Raw genomic sequence first — 18264 nt, 5'->3', positions numbered from 1 at the left:
GTTGACCCTGTGCTAACTTGCATATGACAAATAAAACCGAAACTGATGTGAGACCTGTGCTCCGCCTCTCGCGCAGCGGGGACAGACTGAAGGGTTTCAGTTGTTTTTACGTTAAATTTCAACTCTGAGCAGAACAAATCATCTGATTAGAAACACGTTTAAAAGTAAAGCATTAAGAAGTTTCTGCATGAAGCGGCTGTGCTGACATCGATGGATCAACGCTGATCCGGTGACTCTAACACGTTAAAAGGATTATTTTGATCGATCCGGATCGATGGGTGAGTATCGGCTGATCACACTGTCAGCTGGTTTTTATCACAGTAACTGAGCAGGACGCAGTTTTCTGATGTTTCTTTTAATAAACTGACAGAAATGTAGAAACTTTCAGTTTTCAGGTAAAGTCAGATTAACTCCAGCTGCTGAAGCGGAAACAGACGGAAGTGAACAGACTGACCGCACAAAGCTTTTTATTATCACTGTTTGATTTCAGAGCGATCCCAGTCTGACTCTGATGGTACTCACTTAGATAACGTCAGTGTTTGTTTGTTTGTTTGTTTGTTTGTTCGTTCGTGTTAACCGTCACATTCGTAATCATTGCTCATCCGCCATGTTGGATTTGGGCGGCCTTCAGCAGAGAGCTACACAAGTGTGTTTAAGCAGGAAGCTCCATGTTTAACGCTTCACAAGTGCTCGATGTCCTCGTGGATAAAACTACTTCCTTTTGTCCTTGTTCTAATCACTCATTTTATCTTTTTACGTTTTTCTCTGTTGTGGTTGAACTGAAACTGTTTTAAATGTGATGAGATTTGATCTTCTTAATTATCCCGTTTGTTCTTTGAGTTTCAATCTTCATTTATTTATTGCTCTTTCACTGACAGCATTTCTGGGAGTGTTTTTGTTTTAAACCTGGGCAGGTTTGACATTTCCGGGATGTTGTTGCTGATCGTCTCTGATCTGATATCTTTGAGGCTTTTTGTTGCCATGTTTCAATATTCCAGTTCATGTTTTATCATTTTCAATTTTATTTTTATACCATTAAATCACAACAACAGTTAATGTGCTTTATATTGTAAAGTAAAGAGTTTATCATCAGCACTCATCACACTCTTATACTCAACAAAAATATAAACGCAACACCTTTGTTACTGCTCCCATTCCCCATGGGATGGACGTAGAGACCTAAAATTCATTCCAGATACACAATATAACCATCCCTCCCAAACAGTGGTCACAAATCAGTCCAAATGTGTGGTAGTGGGCACATCTGCTATATTGAGATAATCCATCCCACCTCACAGGTGTGCCACATCAGGATGCTGATCTGACATCATGAGTAGTGCACAGGTGTACCTCAGACTGCCCACAACAAAAGGCCACCCTGGAATGTGCAGTTTTTTGCGCTATTGGGGGTCTGGGGACCCAGAACCGGTCAGTATCTGGTGTGACCACCATTTGCCTCATGCAGTGCAACACATCGTCGCATGGAGTCTATCAGATTGTCAATTGTGGCCTGTGGAATGTTGGTCCACTCCACTTCAATGGCTGTGCGAGGTTGTTGGATATTCGTGGGAACTGGTACACGCTGTCGTATACGCCGGTCAAGCACATCCCGAACATGCTCAATGGGTGACATGTCCGGTGAGTATGCTGGCCATGCAAGAACTGGGACATTCTCAGCTGCCATCTGCCCTGAACAATGTGAACCATGATTCATCCGTGAAGCGCACACCTCTCCAACGTGCCAGACGCCATCGAATGTGAGCATTTGCCCACACAAGTCTGTTACAGCAACGAACTGGAGTCAGGTCAAGACCCCGATGAGGACGACGGGCATGCAGTTGAGCGTCCCTGAGACGGTTTCTGACAGTTTGTGCAGAAATTGTTTGGTTGTGCAAACCAATTGTTCCAGCAGCTGTCTGGGTGGCTGGTCTCAGACGATCTTGGAGGTGAACCTGCTGGATGTGGAGGTCCTGGGCTGGTGTGGTTACACGAGGTCTGCGATTGTGAGGCCGGTTGGATGTGCTGCCATATTCTCTGAAACGCCTGTGGAGACGGCTTATGGTTGAGAAATGAACATTCAATGCACGGGCGACAGATCTGGTTGACATTCCTGCTGTCAGCATGCCAATTGCACGCTCCCTCATTGCTTGTGGCATCTGTGGCATTTTGCTGTGAGACAAAACTGCACATTCCAGGGTGGCCTTTTGTTGTGGGCAGTCTGAGGTACACCTGTGCACTACTCATGATGTCAGATCAGCATCCTGATGTGGCACACCTGTGAGGTGGGATGGATTATCTCAATATAGCAGATGTGCCCACTACCACACATTTGGACTGATTTGTGACCACTGTTTGGGAGGGATGGTTATATTGTGTATCTGGAATGAATTTTAGGTCTCTACGTCCATCCCATGGGGAATGGGAGCAGTAACAAAGGTGTTGCGTTTATATTTTTGTTGAGTGTATATTATTAGTTACATTTAACAGATCATAAGTTTCAGTGCAACAGACGCTTGGATAAAAACATTCTCTTCCTGTATATTTGCTGCAACATTATATGTTGGAAACTGGTTTTTCCCACTTTCTCCTTCACTGTCAACAAAGAAATTTCATCACTGTGGGAATTTGACACAGTTTAGGTTTTTGTGTAACTGGTTTTTCTTTCATATTCACAGAGGTGCCTCAGCAGCGAACAAGCAGCTATGGTCATATTCCCCCCAACAGTAAGTTAATCTTGACTCAAATATAAACTGTTTGGCCAAAAAAGTCACACTGTAATATTTCTTTGGACTAACTTTGATATGGTACATATTCATTGTGATATTATTTCTATTTATATAACCTTATGCAGCATCACAGTATTATTTCCATCCAGTTTTTCGTCCAGTTTAATAATAATAATAATGTATACTTTATTGATCCCCGTGGGGAAATTACTTTTTTTTCTCTGTATTTGACCCATTCACTCAGTGAAGCAGTGGGCAGCCACTAAGCAGGCACCCAGGAAGCTGTGTGTAGGGACAGTACCTTGCTCAAGGGTGCCTCAGTGGATTCAAACCCCAGCCTTCCGATCATGGGACGACCCCTCTACCTACTGAGCTATCCCTGCCCCAGTTGTGCATCTTGCTGATGGGAAAGTCTAACAGCTATGTCAAATCTACTCCGGCACCTCCCAAAGATTCTCAGTGGAGTTAATGTCTAGACCAGGGGTCTGCAACCTTTTACACCCAAAGAGCCATTTGGAGCCGGTTTCCACGCAAAACAAAACAAAACACTGAGAGCCACAAATACATTTTGACATCTAAAATGAAGATAACACTGTATATATTGTTTTTACCTTTATGCTTTGTGTGAACAACTAAGGTGTGTTGCTTATGAAATCCATGAAGTGCTACAGAGAAAATTACATTTTATTTATTTGATTAACACATTTTGAACTCTTAAAGAAATATAACCAAAGGAAAGCTGAACTAAAATGATCCAGCAAACAAAAACTGCTGTGAGCCACCCTTATATCGCCTTTGTGCTTTTGGAGCCTTGACCTGACTTTTAAAAAATAATTGAAAAAAAAAAGCACTATGCTGCTAAAAAAATATTTGCAAATTTCTGCCTAAATATGTATTTTACCTGGTTAATGTGTGTGGCGGGGCGTGGTCTGCAGCGCCGCTGCAGCAGAGGCGGACGCACCTCGCCACCTTAACGTCTGCGCTATCTCTGCTGTTGTGTTGGTGTGTGTCGGGCTGTGAGCTGAAAAGCTACAGCCGGCTGTATGCGTCAGCAACCGTGTGTGAAAAGTGGTCAGTAAAGAGATGCTGAAAAGCGTGTTCATGCAAACATCGTCGGGTCTGCCGTGATATGTTTACAACGGGACTTCTGCTCCTGAACCTCTGCGCACAGCGTCTGCAAATCGGGGCTGTACGAAGTTACTTTCATCTTTACGCAGGACTGTAAGCTGTCGTCTGTGAGGCGTGAGCGCTGTTTGTTTTAACATAGTTCACAGTGGAGCTGCTGACATAATGTGGATCCGAAGATCCGAAATTGGCCTATCTGGGGTTGAAAGTCTCGATAAATGCTACACCGGCTTCCGCGAGTGTGACGCTTATTTTGAGCATGAAAAAAATAATAAAATATAATTTTATATTTATATTTCAATATCACAATAATCTTCCAATTTAGAACTACAAGTTAAAAAAAGTAACATAAATAAAATGCACTTCAGCTAAATACTTAAAAAAAACCTCATTTATTTTCCCAAACCACACCGAGCCGCACTAAAAGGACCAAAGAGCCGCATGCGGCTCCGGAGCCGCAGGTTGCCGACCCCTGGTCTAGACTCTGGGGCCAATCCATGTGTGAAAATAATGTTTCATGATCCCTGATTTCACAATCTGAGTCAGAAAATATCCACTGATGGAAAAAACTTGACAATCCAGTATATTCAGTCAACTGTCATCTTTGTTTTGGATGACATAACACGACAGACTCTCAGGCACTGGTTTGGCTTTGAGTGGGCAACCATGTACCAAACGGCTGAGAGCAGCCGGCCTGGGTTCCTCTCAGCCGTTTGGTACATGGGTTAGGGTTAACCCATGTACCACGGGTTCTAGTCCAACCCGTGGCCCTTTGCCGCATGTCCGCCCCTCTGTCTCTGCTTTCCTGTCCTTTCTTCATTGCCAAATAAAGCTGAAAAAGGCTAAAAAAAAATAAAATAAAAATGAAACTATTATTAAAAAAACAACACTACAGAACCTGGACCTGACCAACTGGAGCAACTCCAGGTCACATCCTGATAACTAGACATGATGTATGCATCACTTTTCCAGTGTTTCTGCTCCCAATCAAACTGAAACATTTTCTGCAGATTAATTTCACTGATCACTGTTTTTCTTAGTTACACAGATGTTTAGTGCCAATTCCACGAGTTTCTTTCTATTGTGTGTTTGAATGTTAACTTTAATTACGGTATAAATTATTTTTTAATTGCCTCAAAGCACTGTTGATTTGTATGGGTCTTAATGTTTCCATCTTTTATGTGAAGCACATGGAGTTTGCATGCAATGAATTATACTGTATACACATAGTTGGCATGACATTTTGCAGTGGAACCTGTTGGTTGAATCCAGGTGTGAGCTTGTTGTGGTCGGGCAGTGTCTGTTTCATTTGGAAATGACAAAACTGAAAAATGTTGTTGAACCTAAATTAAATCACATTTTTCATTCAAAACACAAATAATATTGCAGGGTTTCTTTCTCAAACTAGATCAAAACCATTTTTTGGAAATAGCATGATGTATTTGTTGATGAATAACTGTTTTTTAACATTTGCAATTTCCTGCATATTTTATGGGTTTTATGGTTTTTCTGGAGAAGATTCCTCAAACTATTTATCATATGTTTCCTCTCTGATGATCAGCAAACATGATTTTAACACACTAAACATCTTAGAGTGACCCTGGCTCTGTTTTTGTTGACTCCCTGTTGTCGTTGTGTTTTGATGCCAGTGTCTGAGCTGAGGGTTGTCCTGCTGGGGAACAGCTGGTCTCAGAGGAGAGATGTGGGGAACTTCATACTGGGAGGGGCCGTGTTCAGCACTGAGGAACCAGACTGCTGTGTGAGGGTCAGCGGGCGGTGCAAGTGGAAAGAAATCGTTCTGATCAACACTCCAGATCTGCTGCATCCAAACATCTCTGAGGACAAACTGACAGAGTTGATAGAAACCTGTGTGAGGCTCTCTGATCCTGGACCTCACGTGTTCCTGCTGGTTCTACAGCCTGAAGACTTCACTGAGGAGCAAAGACTGAGGCTGCAAACAGTCCTGGAAGACTTTGGTGATCAGTCATTTGAACACTCGCTGGTCCTGATATCAACACCTGCAAAGGAACAATTAGCTTACACAGAAAATTACAAGCAGCATCCAGCACTGAAGGACCTGGTCACCATGTGCAGATACAGATATTTAAAACAGAAAGATCTTGAACTTCAGGAACTGTTGACACGCTTCAGTCAGATTGTGAGAGAGAACAAGGAAAAGCATGTGAGCTGTGATTTATCTGAAACTGGAGCAGATGGTTCTCATCAAACCCTGAAACATCAGCTGTCAGTGCCTGCAAACATGGATCCTGCTCGAGCTGCTGGTGAGTTCAGGAAAACATTTTATTACTTTTAAATGTTTGTTGGGTCTCTCTGTACTCTGAGCTCTTCTGCTGGCAGGAGGACAAAATATAAATAAGTTCAGTAAGTCCCATATTTAAAAACACTATAGAAATAAAAATAAATAAATAAATAACAACTAGGGACACAATGCCATGAAATCAGTACTTTTTAACGTGAAACTTTTAGTCACAGAAATGAAGAAAATGCCTCAACGTTCATGGTGGATTGAGCAAATGTGAGAAATTGTACCACACAGACAAATATCAGTATATTTTCCCATCCAATGGAACAAAATACTGGAGTTTCCAGATATTAGTCTAATAATTCAAACAGATTATGTTGTTTTTCTTGGGGAGGGGCGCTATGTTGGTGGACTGGTGGGCACAGCTGACTGGGTGAGGGACAAACTGAAAATGTCTGTAAACACCTCAGCGAGCTCTGAAGAGCAGACCCTAAAAGCACGGCCAGGGATGTTGTCAGGGCCAGCTGCTCTCGGGGTTAGTCCTCAGAACCTTCCACACCTCAGTTGAAGCCACAGTGAGTGAAGAGCTCCGTGCTGCCTCTGCTGGTAGAATCCCTCTGAGTTGGTTGGTGTTGAGGTGTAGAACTTATTCAGCTCATCTGGTAGCGTGTTGGAGCTGACTGTGACCCTGCTGCTCCTCTGCTGGAAATCAGTAATTTGTTGAAGGCCCTGCCGCATGCGTCGGAAATCTGAGCTGTTGTAGTGTCCTTCCAGCTTCGGTCTGTATTGCCTCTTGGCTTCCCTGATGGATGTACGCAGGTCTTATTTGGCCTTTTTGTCCCCCACAGCGTCACCAGAGGCAAATGCAGTGGAGCGTGCATGTAGCATGGAACGTACCTCAGAGTTCAACCATGGTTTCTGATTTGGATATGTTTGTAGTGCTTGGTGGGGACAATATTGTCAATGCATGTGCTGATGTAGCTGGTAACCACTGATGCATATTCCTCTAAATCCACAGAACTCTCCTCTCTTACGCCAGCAGTCTTAAACACACCCCAGTTTGTAACATCAAAGCAGTCCTGAAGCACCAAATCAGATCTCTTTGCTCCAAACTTTAGTAATTTTAGCGTGTGAATGTGTGTGTGAATGTGTGTGTGAATGTGTGGATGACTGAATGTAAAGTAAAGCGCTATACAAATACAGGCCATTTACCATTTTTCACTGGGGGGGCTCGTTTGAGGAGCTGCCTGTATGCTGGACAGAGGAACACAGAAATGTGGTCGGACTGTCCAGAGTGCGGGCGAGGCACTGCCTTGTTTGCCTCCCTTACATTGCTGTAGACGTGATATTCCCACATATTGATGGAACCTCATGAGCACAGTCCTGAGGTTGCAGTGATTAAAATCCGCGGCAACAACAAACACGGCATCTGTGTGAGCGCTCTCGTGTTTGCTGATGTGTGTCTGTAACTGTATTGCCTAGTCTAGTGAGCTTCCTGTAGTCCAGGTTTCCGTAAAAATCAGAGCACAGCACTCTCTGATCTCATGTTGAGATGTTATCCTGGTTCTCAGCTCATCCATCTTGTTTTCGAGAGAGCAGACGTTAGCTAACAAAAGGCTAGAGGTGGTCGTGTGGCTCTAGCCTTTAGTCTAGCATGTAGCCCACCTCTCTTGCCACGCCTCCGTCTTGGATGCGCTGGTCGACGGCCACTCTGAGTAGTTGAGAATAATCTTTAAAAGTTGTTGAGATATTCATGTTCAAACATTGCCTCAGATTTCAATGTGCAGGACTAAATCAGACATGAAGGTCAGATTGATAGGCATCTGAAAACTATTTGATATATGAAGCTAAAATTACACATCAATCATTTTCTATCTCCAAACTTTGGATCATAACTTTGGATCATTTAAAGCAAACTGGAGATGGTCAAGCAGGATAAATGAAAATTTACTGATTTGAGGAGGAATGATCCTTAACTTCTCTTTGGACTTTGGAATTAACTCAAAAAGTAACACATGGAATCTAGAATAAGGTCGGGTACGGCATGAAGTCCAGCTCAGCCCTGATACCTTCAGATCAGCTCATTTCAATATCAGCCCACGTCATCTGATTTCTCAGCCAATATCTTCACATATATACAAATAAAACCCTGATTCCAAAATAGTTGGAGCGCTGAGTGCAATGTAAATAAAAACTCAATACAGTGATTTACAGGTTTCATAAACACATTTATTGAGCGCTCAACACAGACAGCATCGTCAGAAGGAAGAGCGCAGGGCAAGCTAGCGAGACAGAAGTTAAGCTCTACTTGCAACATGGCAAATTGAACCTCCCCCACCCTCATTCAGATCTGGCGTTTGGAATTATTTTGGTTTTCATGTGACGTATGACCCTGAAGGTAAGCGAGTCATGGACTAAAGTAAAACAGTATGTTGGATGTGCCATGCAATGCTCAATTACATGGGTGGGAGCTAGTGTGTTAGCGCAGTTAGCTCGTTAACGTGTTGGCCGTCCAGCCCCACGCACGGGGCGATCCGCGGTAGCTCGTTAATGGAGATTTGCCGCGTTGTGGCGTTAACGTCATTTCAACAAGATTAACGCTGACAGCACTAGTGGGAACACAACGAATATGACTGCACATTTACTCCGACATCATCCTAGTGCAAAGACAAGTGGAAGCAGAAAACAACAAGCAGCATGCTACAAACTTTAGCCGAGTCATTTAGACAGCTGTTAGCACATGATTCTCCTTATGCTGCTGAGAATATAGCCCAGAAGAAGCGGATAGTATAGCTTTTATTTTGGAAAGAGACATTTCTCTGTAATAAACTCTCTTTTCCAAAGATGAGTGATTCCTCAATCAGATACAGGGCTCGCAATATCGCTAGCCCGACGTCCCGGAGCTAGCGATTTTTTCAGTCGGGCTACAAAAATCTCTCTCTTCCCTGCCCGTCGGGCTATTGTAGGAAAAATCTATGTCAATGCTTTTGCATTCTTTCAGAAATGTAGCTGGGTAATTATGTCATTGGCATCGGTGAGCCACTGTCAATATGTGACATATTGAAGTCGCGTTTGAATTTGCGCTTGTTTTTTGCTTTCACTTTGCAATCATGCGAACTGTGTATAGAGAGCGACAGCACTGATCTGTGAGTGATGATAATTTGTGCACCAATTCCTCTGACATCGTCTTATTAATTGTTAGCTTACTATGCAAACATGACAAGTGAAATCTCCCGCAGCTTAAACATGTGAGAGGTTGATCGCGCAGAGAATCGCTGAGCTTATGTGAGTGAGTGTGTAAAAGCATTTCAGTTCTGCTGAGCCAAATAAGACGGGTCAGGGTGAAGAAGTGACAGCCAAAGAAAAGCTTACCACAAAACGGAGAAGTTATGACAAATCAGACTATAAGGCAAAAAGAAAGTGCAGCTTTATGGTTTCATGGACAAAAGAATTTCTGTGGCTGCAATATGACGAGCTAAATAACCAGGGCTGCACATAAGTGGTCCGCATTTCATACAGTATTGAGAAGCATGTGTTATACAAAAAGTGGTACAATATCTTTCATTAATATATAATGATAGATATATTTGACCTATATGCATCATGTGATTTAAACATGCAGGTTAAATGCTTAACACAGTGACTCCACTATATAAACACTGCACTGTAAGTGTGGACAGTATATATGGATATACAGTCAAGCCCATAATTATTTATACCCCTGGCAAATTTTGACTTAAAGTTAATTTTCTTCAACCAGCAAGTTTTTTTGTTCTGTTTTTTTTGTTTTTGTTTTTGTTTTTGACAGGAAATGAAACAGGAGTCTCCCAAAAGATAATATCACACAAACCACTTTGAAACCCACCTCCAGTAAAGTCACGTGTTGTTATTAATACATCGTCCTTCTGTGCTGGGCTCTTGCTTCTGTGTCCCCCGAGTATGAAATGATGGGGAGATCTGCAAACAGACACATACAGCGAAATTAAAATAAGTTCAGATGGAAAAATCAGTCTTGTGTGTCTTAAAAAGTGTTTTAATTACTGATTATTTATTTGATTATTGATATATTGAGATGTATCATGTTAAGACGCTGATGAGCGCATCACTAAACTCTTCTTATTCCTTGTTGTTTGGCAGCTCGTGGACTCAGGATTGTGCTGTTTGGGAAAAACGAGGAAGAAAAGACGACACTTGGAAACTTCATCACAAAGAAAAATTCTTTTCAGTTCAAAAAGTTTTCTCTAAACACAAAGTGTGAGTTTGCTGGTGGAGTGTGGAAAGAAAAATCACTAACAGTGGTGAAAACCCCCGACATGTTCAGTCTGTCTGTGGAGAGACTGAGAGAGGAGATGAAGAGCTGTGTGAGTCTCTGTCCTCCTGGACCAAACGTTCTGCTGCTGTTGGTCAAACCTTCTGATTTCACTGAGGAGAACAGAAAAACTCTGAAGTTCATCCTGAGTTTGTTTGGAGAAGATTCCTTTAAACACTCGATGATCATCAGCACGTACAGACATCAGTGGAAAGAAACAAGCGTCTCTGTGAACAAGCTCCTTCAGGACTGTGATGGAAGACACTACAACATGTTTACCAATGAGCACAAAGTGTTAATGGAGAAGATTGAAGACATGCTGCAAGAAAACAAAGAAAGCTTCCTCACTTTTACTGAAGAGACAATAAAACCCAGGTCTGCTCTGAACCTGGTTCTGTGTGGGAGGAGAGCAGCAGGGAAGACGTCAGCAGCCAAGGCCATTTTAGGTCAGACTGAGCTTCATTCAGTCTCCAACTCATCAGAGTGTGTTAAACATCAGGGAGAGGTGTGTGGACGTTGGGTTTCCCTGGTGGAGCTGCCTGCCTTGTATGGAAAACCTCAGGAGGCAGTGATGGAGGAATCACTCAGGTGTATCTCCCTCTGTGATCCTGAGGGTGTCCATGCCTTCATCCTGGTCCTACCTGTGGCTCCCCTCACTGATGAAGACAAGGGAGAGTTAGAGACCATCCAGGACACATTCAGCTCTCGAGTCAATGACTTCACCATGATTCTGTTCACCGTGGACTCAGATCCTAAAGCTACACCTGTTGTTAACTTTGTAAAGAAAAAACAGGACATCCAGGAGCTCTGTGAGAGCTGTGGAGGAAGATCTTTTGTTCTTAACATCAAAGACAAACAGCAGATCCCACAGCTGTTGGAAACTGTGGAAAAAATCAGTGTCTACAGAGACAAATCATACTGCTACACAATGTACACATTTGGACAAGCCCAACTAGAGAAGATGTTACAACAAGAGAAATTCATCACCCAACTTGCACAGAACAGAAGCACTGCTGCTTGTAAGTACTTTCTTCTTCTTCTTTCTCCCTCTAACCCATGTTTGATGTAGACTGGTAGACTGTACTGACTGTTGACATTGTATGCAGGTAATGAAGAGATGCAGAGCCCAGAGTGTCTCAGGATTGTGCTGATAGGTAAGACTGGCTGTGGAAAGAGCTCTACAGGAAACACCATTCTAGGACGAGATATATTTTTATCTAAACCTTTCCGAAAGTCGGTCACCAAGCGCTGTCAGAAAGAACAGGGTGACGTGAACGGCCGTCCGGTTGTTGTGGTCGACACTCCTGGACTGTTGGACAACAGTTTAACACATGAAGAGATCAATGAGGAGATGGTGAAATGCATCAGCCTCCTGGCTCCAGGACCACATGTCTTCCTGTTGGTGTTACAGATTGGTCGACTCACAGAAGAGGAGAAAGAGACTTTAAGGCTCATCAAGGAAGTCTTTGGCAAGAATTCAGAAATGTTCACTATTGTTCTTTTTACAAGAGGAGATGCACTGCAAAATGATGAACTGTCCATTGAAGAGTACATTGAAAAGGGATCTAATGCTTCCTTTAGAAAAATTATTTCTGACTGTGGAGGAAGATACCATGTGTTTAATAACTATGATAAACAAAATCAAAAACAAGTCAGTGAGCTGATAACAAAGATTGACGCCATGGTGAAGGACAACAGAGACAGCTACTTCACCAATGAGATGCTGCAAGAGGCTGAAGCTGCAATACAGAAAGAAATGAAGAGAATCCTGAAAGAAAAGGAAGAAGAGATGAAGAAACAGAAGGAGGAGCTTGAAAAAACATATGAGAAAATTCAGTCTATGAAAAAAAGAATGGAAGAACAGAGAGCAGAAATTGAACAAGAGAGAGAACTCAGGGTCAGACAGCTTAATGAAAAGGAGGAAAACAAACGAAAGGAGCGAGAGCAGAGGAGGAGAGAACAAGAAATTAGAAATGATGAAGAAAAGAAAAGAAAAATGCAGGAAGAACGTCAACAACAGGAGTGGGAAAAAGAACGAGAAGCTCTGGAGAAAAAGATCAAGTCAGAATCAGAGGAAAAGGAAACAATTGACAGAAAACTGGAACAGAGTAGAAAAGAGATGGAAGAAAAACGAGAGGCCTGGGAGAAGGAAAAAAACAAATGGTGGGAAAAGCGACACCAAGGAGACGACAAGAGACGTCAGGAGGAGCGAGAAAAACTAAAAAAGCTCCAGGAAGAGTATGAAGAGGAAAAAAGAAAATATGACCATCAACGAAAGGAAGAAGACCGAAAGAGAAGTGCACAAGAAGAGAAGGAACGAAAAGAACTGGAGGATAACTATGAGCAAAAAATGGAAGACATGAAAAAGAGTTATGAGGAGGAGGCAAGAAAACAAGCTGAAGAGTTCAATGAGTTCAAAGAAAAATACACCAAAGACCTTCAAGCTCTGATGTTAAAATGTTAAAACATGTGACAGAACTGAAGGATTTAATGCAACAGAAAGAAACAGAAATGCAGCAGAAAGAGAAAGAACACAGCGAACAGTACAGGCTCTTAGAAGAACTGTCAAAACGCAAAGAAACCACACTCAGAGATGATTTGGAGAAAAAAGATGAAGAACTAAAAGGAGAAAAGGATGACAAAAAGAAAATTGTAGATGATAAAAAGGCAAGAGAAGAAGAAATAAAAAAACTGAAGGAACAACAACAAAAAGAAATAGATGATTTTTATATCATACATGTCAGAAAGATCAAGAAGTGCACAATCTGTTGATCGTCCACAGTGGCGTGTCTAGAAAATTTTTGTTGGGGGGGCCAGGTAGGGGCACAGATTTGGAGAAGGGTGGCAGATTTAATTGGCAGATAATGTTTTTTAAAAAAAATTCTACCAACCCTTAACCATAATTCAATAATCCTATAAACCTAATAACCAAATGCACTTTTAACTCTTATTAGAATGAGATTTTAACCACTACGGTGCAAAGTTTTTAGATACTGCGTTGATAAAGTACAAGAGATACAATCAGTGCTTTGTCAGTGTTTACTCAGCATTCAAGGACATCAATATTTGCATAGTATTTTTACTGACATATACTGCACATATGTTTTGGGCAAAAACATTTTTGAATATTAAAATACGAACATTTGTAGCAAACAATTGACAAATTAGCCATTCCAATGCAAAACTTTCTCTGCCTGTTAAAAAAAGAAGATAATCTTCTCACAAACTGGTGTTTGATTTTGAAACAGGAAAAAAGTGGAGAAACAACTGAAAAGACTAATATTTGAATAAAACCTGAAAGCAAGTAAATACTTTCTATGCTGCCTTATGGTAAACTTTGGTAATATTGATAAAGAACAACACTGGCTGATGATGAAATACATTCAGCTGGCATGGTGACACTGCCAGTATAACCTGCAGGGCTGGACTGGGACAAAAAATTGGGCATTTTGACTACAGACCGACCCACCAGGTATTAAAGCCATAAAGCCTTTGAATGAAAACAAACCCTGTTGTGACAGTGATGTACAGTCTTTTTGGTATATGTATGATTTCTATACATTTTACGTCAGATAAAAACTTTGGTTGTAAGATTTAGATAATTATTTAATAAAAGCTAGATATTTTAAATGAGAATAGGAAAGAAAAGTATTTCTTTGTGCCCCCTTTCCCTGTTAATGCCCTACCTGGCCCCCTGGCAAAACTTTGCTAGACCCGCCCCTGCACAGTTACCAGCTGTCAGCTACATAAAAAAGGATCCTGGTGGGTGGTCTTCACGTTTCCCTCTCACCAGATATCCAAACCGACATCATGACCAGCAGCTTTACAGCTGTGGCTCCAGCAAACATCAGCTGATACTAGAAATTAATATTAAATAAATTCTAACAACAGCTGATCAAGCTTAAACGTGCTGCTGTTGTTTAGCGCAATATCTGCAGGTTTCCTCTTTCTGGCGCAAAGTGGGCGATAAACAAACAAGAGAGAAAAGCCGATCAGCTGATCATCGATCAGTTTCATGATTGAAGTAGCAACAGGAGAGGGAGGATGAGAGAAGAGGCAGCTGTGCAGCGTAAAGACAGAATAAATCCAGCTTTGTGTCTTTTTCCATTCTAGCTGAAGTTCGGGACAAACTGCGTCTCTTCTCAGCTCAATACGAAACGTGTAATATTTTCTCTGATTGAGGGACCATTCCATTTTTTTAAGGAGCCGTTGGCAACTCTACTAACTAACCTTATGAATAAAATAAAGTTCACTATCAGTAACATCATAGCAACCGAACAGCTGTATAAAAACTCCAAGCTGGCTAGAACGCAGTATGAGTTATTGCAACTGACAGTAAAAAGTCAGCACAACAAAAATAAACTCCACCTAAACTTAGTTCATATCTGACCCAGATAGACTGCAGGTCATAACTTCTTACCTGAAGTTCAGTTCACCTGACACTCGGACTGGCGGCTGCCTCGGGGCTCTCCTCCTGCCTCCCCTTCCCTCATCCACCTGCTGCCTCTGTGGAAGCCCCGTCACAGCCACCACCAAACAACGGAGTTATTTCTACACATCGACCTGCATCTGGCCAATCCACCACCTCTCATTGTTCATGCCGTTACAAAAAAAATAAAAAATAAGTCAAATAAGCCCGATGGCCAGTCCAGCTATGTTAACCTGCAACCAAATCTGCAGCTCCATACAGCAATGTTACGACTTAGATTACATCTTATAACGCATAACTCTTATGTTAGCTGCCCTCTGTAGCATACTGTCTGAAATATTCCACGGCTGCAATAATTCTTTAAGTGTTATTTTTTCCTTGGTATTCTAATTTCGCCGAAGTTTACTAAACTCAACAAACTTAATATTACTTACCGGGACATTTATTCTGTCCTCATTTTCTTTCACCGAAAAATTGTTTCCTGCAGTGACGTCTTTCGTGCTTGGCTCTCCTACCTTTGCTAACGTGATGCGCATAGCGCAGAAGCCGATGCTGCATTCACTTACACTCGGATATCTGAGCGTCACCGTGAAAACATAATCGGACATTTGATATTTGATTGAATTTTATTGTTTTGCCTTTGGGGTGGCACCTGGGGTGGCCAGTCTGGTTGGGGGGGTGGCCTGTGCCCCCCCAGGCCACCCCGCTGGACACGCCATTGATCGTCCATCCTAACAACAAATATTTTATTTATTCAGCACCCACCAGTATCTATAGCTCTCTGTAACTCAGTAACAGTAAGTCATGTAGTTGTATTTACATCCTTTTTTCTCCAGTGTATTTGGAAATTTTTGTTTATTGGAGTAAGTAAAAAAAAAAACTTTAATTAAAAGAAAGCTTTGTATATAACATTTGTCTTTCATTGTATACCACTTTAATGTTACAGTTTTAAGTGTCTTTTAAAAACGTTACTTTTTTTTAGTTATTGGAGAAACTATATGAACTAACATTAACAGTCACATGACCTTTTTCTTTTTTTAATTTGTTTTAGGGAAATTTAAACAAAGTTTGTGAGGCAAGCTGCCTCGACCGGATGGGACAAAAGACATTTTGTGGAAGAGAACCAGAGATTAATGATATTTTGTAGTTGTAGTAATAATGATGATAATAATAATGATAGTAGTAATAATAATACGTTAATAAGAACTGATAATTAAATGCATAGTGAGAGAAAAAGATGACAGAAGAAGAAATACTCATTGCATCATGGGAATCCCGCAGCAGCCTACACCTATTGCAGCATAACTAAGGGAGGATTCAGGGTCACCTGGTCCAGCCCTAACTATATGCTTTAGCAAAAAGGAAAGTTTGAAGCCTAATCTAGGAATCCTCTAGGATCAACAAGTAAGCCTGCAGTCTGAGTGAAGCGCTCTCAGACCTGTCATGTCAAAAACTAGAGTGGAAGAATGAATTTTACTCTGTCAGTTATGAGAATGTAAAAAGTGCGTCTTCTTTGACATTCTCATCCTCTTTAGCTGATAATGATTTCAGCATGTTATCCACAAGCTCAACATAATTTTCTGCTGTGTGAATTCCAAGAAAGCTCTGGAAAACCTACACAATGCTTCCAAAAAATGCTGCTTATTCAGTTTGCTTCAATTTCCTTTTGAACTTACCAAGTGTCAGTTAATGGATTTCAGTAAAAAGAAATTAACACATTTTCTTATATTTTGGTTTCACTTTTCTAGACATCAGACTTATTTCTTAAGTGCTGAAATTCATAACTGTTTTTGTCCAGTCATTCTAGTTGTTCAATATTTGGAACATCTTGACTAAAAGCAGGACTTGCTTTTAGTCAAACAAAGAAAAAAAAGAAATTTCCAGATTTGAAATCAGCGAGTTAATTTTGTTAATCAGTGAAACTGTGACGCTTCCAGACTATTTTAGACCAAATGTCTAAAATAGTGTTCGCCCGAAGGAAATCCCTAATTTCCTTCGGGATTAATAAAGTATTCTGATTCTGATTCTGAAATGACTCCTGACAGTTTTAGTTTTTATTCCTTCAGTTGCAGACTTGTTGTTATTTGAAGAATTTGAGAATAATGATTAAATATGGTAAATGGTCTGTATTTGTATAGCGCTTTACTTAGTCCCTATGGACCCCAAAGCGTTTTACACTACATTCAGTCATTCACACAGTAGCGGTTTTTGATACAGGCGACATGGGCGGTTGTCTGGGGCGGCATCACGGGCATCGGCAACCCCACCCCAAAAAACCCCCCAAAAAAACCAATTGCTCGTACTCATGCTGCCCCGACATCAGCCAGCGCATATTGGGAATGGCAGAGACACCGATCGGTTTTCTATCGCCCATTTGCTGGGAGTAAGGGCGCCCTTCGTTTGCGAGGTGCGCCTGCTGCTTGCTGGCTGGAGCAGCATCTAATAACCAACTCACAAAATAAAACTAAATAAAAACAAACACGAAAACACCAGACATCATGATACAGACTTTGCATTTGCATTGATGGGTTCTTTTTTTCTATTCTAATTCTATAAAGTGAGCGCGAGAGCCCTCGGTGCGCCTGCGCGCTGCTGAAGTCAAAGTAAACTTTATTGTCATCTCGCTACAGACAGTCCAGCATATAGAGACGAGACGACGAGGCTCCAGTTACAGCAGTGCAAGTAAACAAACAATAAAAATAAGAAGAGTAAGAAAATAAATATACACTTTAGGACTCGGGGTAAAGGATCAATAACAATTTAAAATTTATAATTTACAGTTTGATGATTTAAAGTCTCACACACAACCCGTCGAAAGGGGAGGGGCCGGCTGCTTCCAAATAGAGCACATTTCATCCATAATGATGTAAATCCAAACCCATCATGTATTCATGATTTGAATCCTGGGTTGTGCGAAATCCCAGAAATAAACCTTAGACAAAGTGAATCTGTGAACTAAGGTGTAGGTGTGTTAGGTTATGTTGTGGTGATCCTCGGGTTGGGGGATTTGTGTTCATACTGGAGTGCAAAATTAAAACCAGTGGAAGATGGACAAGAAAAGTTCAAAGCCATCAGGTGCTCAGTTTAGAAAAAAAGAGGAGAAATGAGCAACAGATGCAGGTAAGCAGATGTGTGATTGGATGATGGCAGCTCATCCTGAACCAATCAGAATCAGAATACTTTATTAATCCCTGAGGAAATAATGTGTTACAGTTGCTCCAAAAAGAAATGGTAAAAATAGCAACAGTAACAGACTAAACTCCAAACAATACATTATGTTACAGATTCTAATATTAATTGTCAGTTGTTGATTTGTCCTGTTCTCATTGTATGACGAATTATGATGGCTGTTTGGTAGCTGTTTGCATACTATGCATACTCTCTCTCTCTTCATATGTGTGTGTGTGTGTGT

General features: G+C 41.4%; 1 protein-coding gene across 1 annotated transcript; it reads left to right on the top strand.

The window, feature by feature from the left end:
• On the top strand, positions 1-14332 carry LOC309719135 (GTPase IMAP family member 8-like). The gene is made up of 5 exons (XM_082555028.1): positions 1-278; positions 2676-2723; positions 5501-6133; positions 10252-11442; positions 11530-14332. The coding sequence occupies exons 1-5, from the start codon at positions 275-277 to the stop codon at positions 12885-12887; spliced, it is 3234 nt and encodes a 1077-aa protein (XP_082411154.1). The 5' UTR covers positions 1-274; the 3' UTR covers positions 12888-14332.
• The last annotated feature ends 3932 nt before the right edge of the window (positions 14333-18264 follow it).

The sequence above is a fragment of the Aulonocara stuartgranti genome (assembly GCF_965226115.1).
Source record: "Aulonocara stuartgranti genome assembly, chromosome: 12".
NCBI classification, from domain to species: Eukaryota; Metazoa; Chordata; class Actinopteri; order Cichliformes; family Cichlidae; genus Aulonocara; species Aulonocara stuartgranti.
Note: the sequence above shows the minus strand (reverse complement) of the source record. Positions and strands in the feature narration are given on the sequence as shown.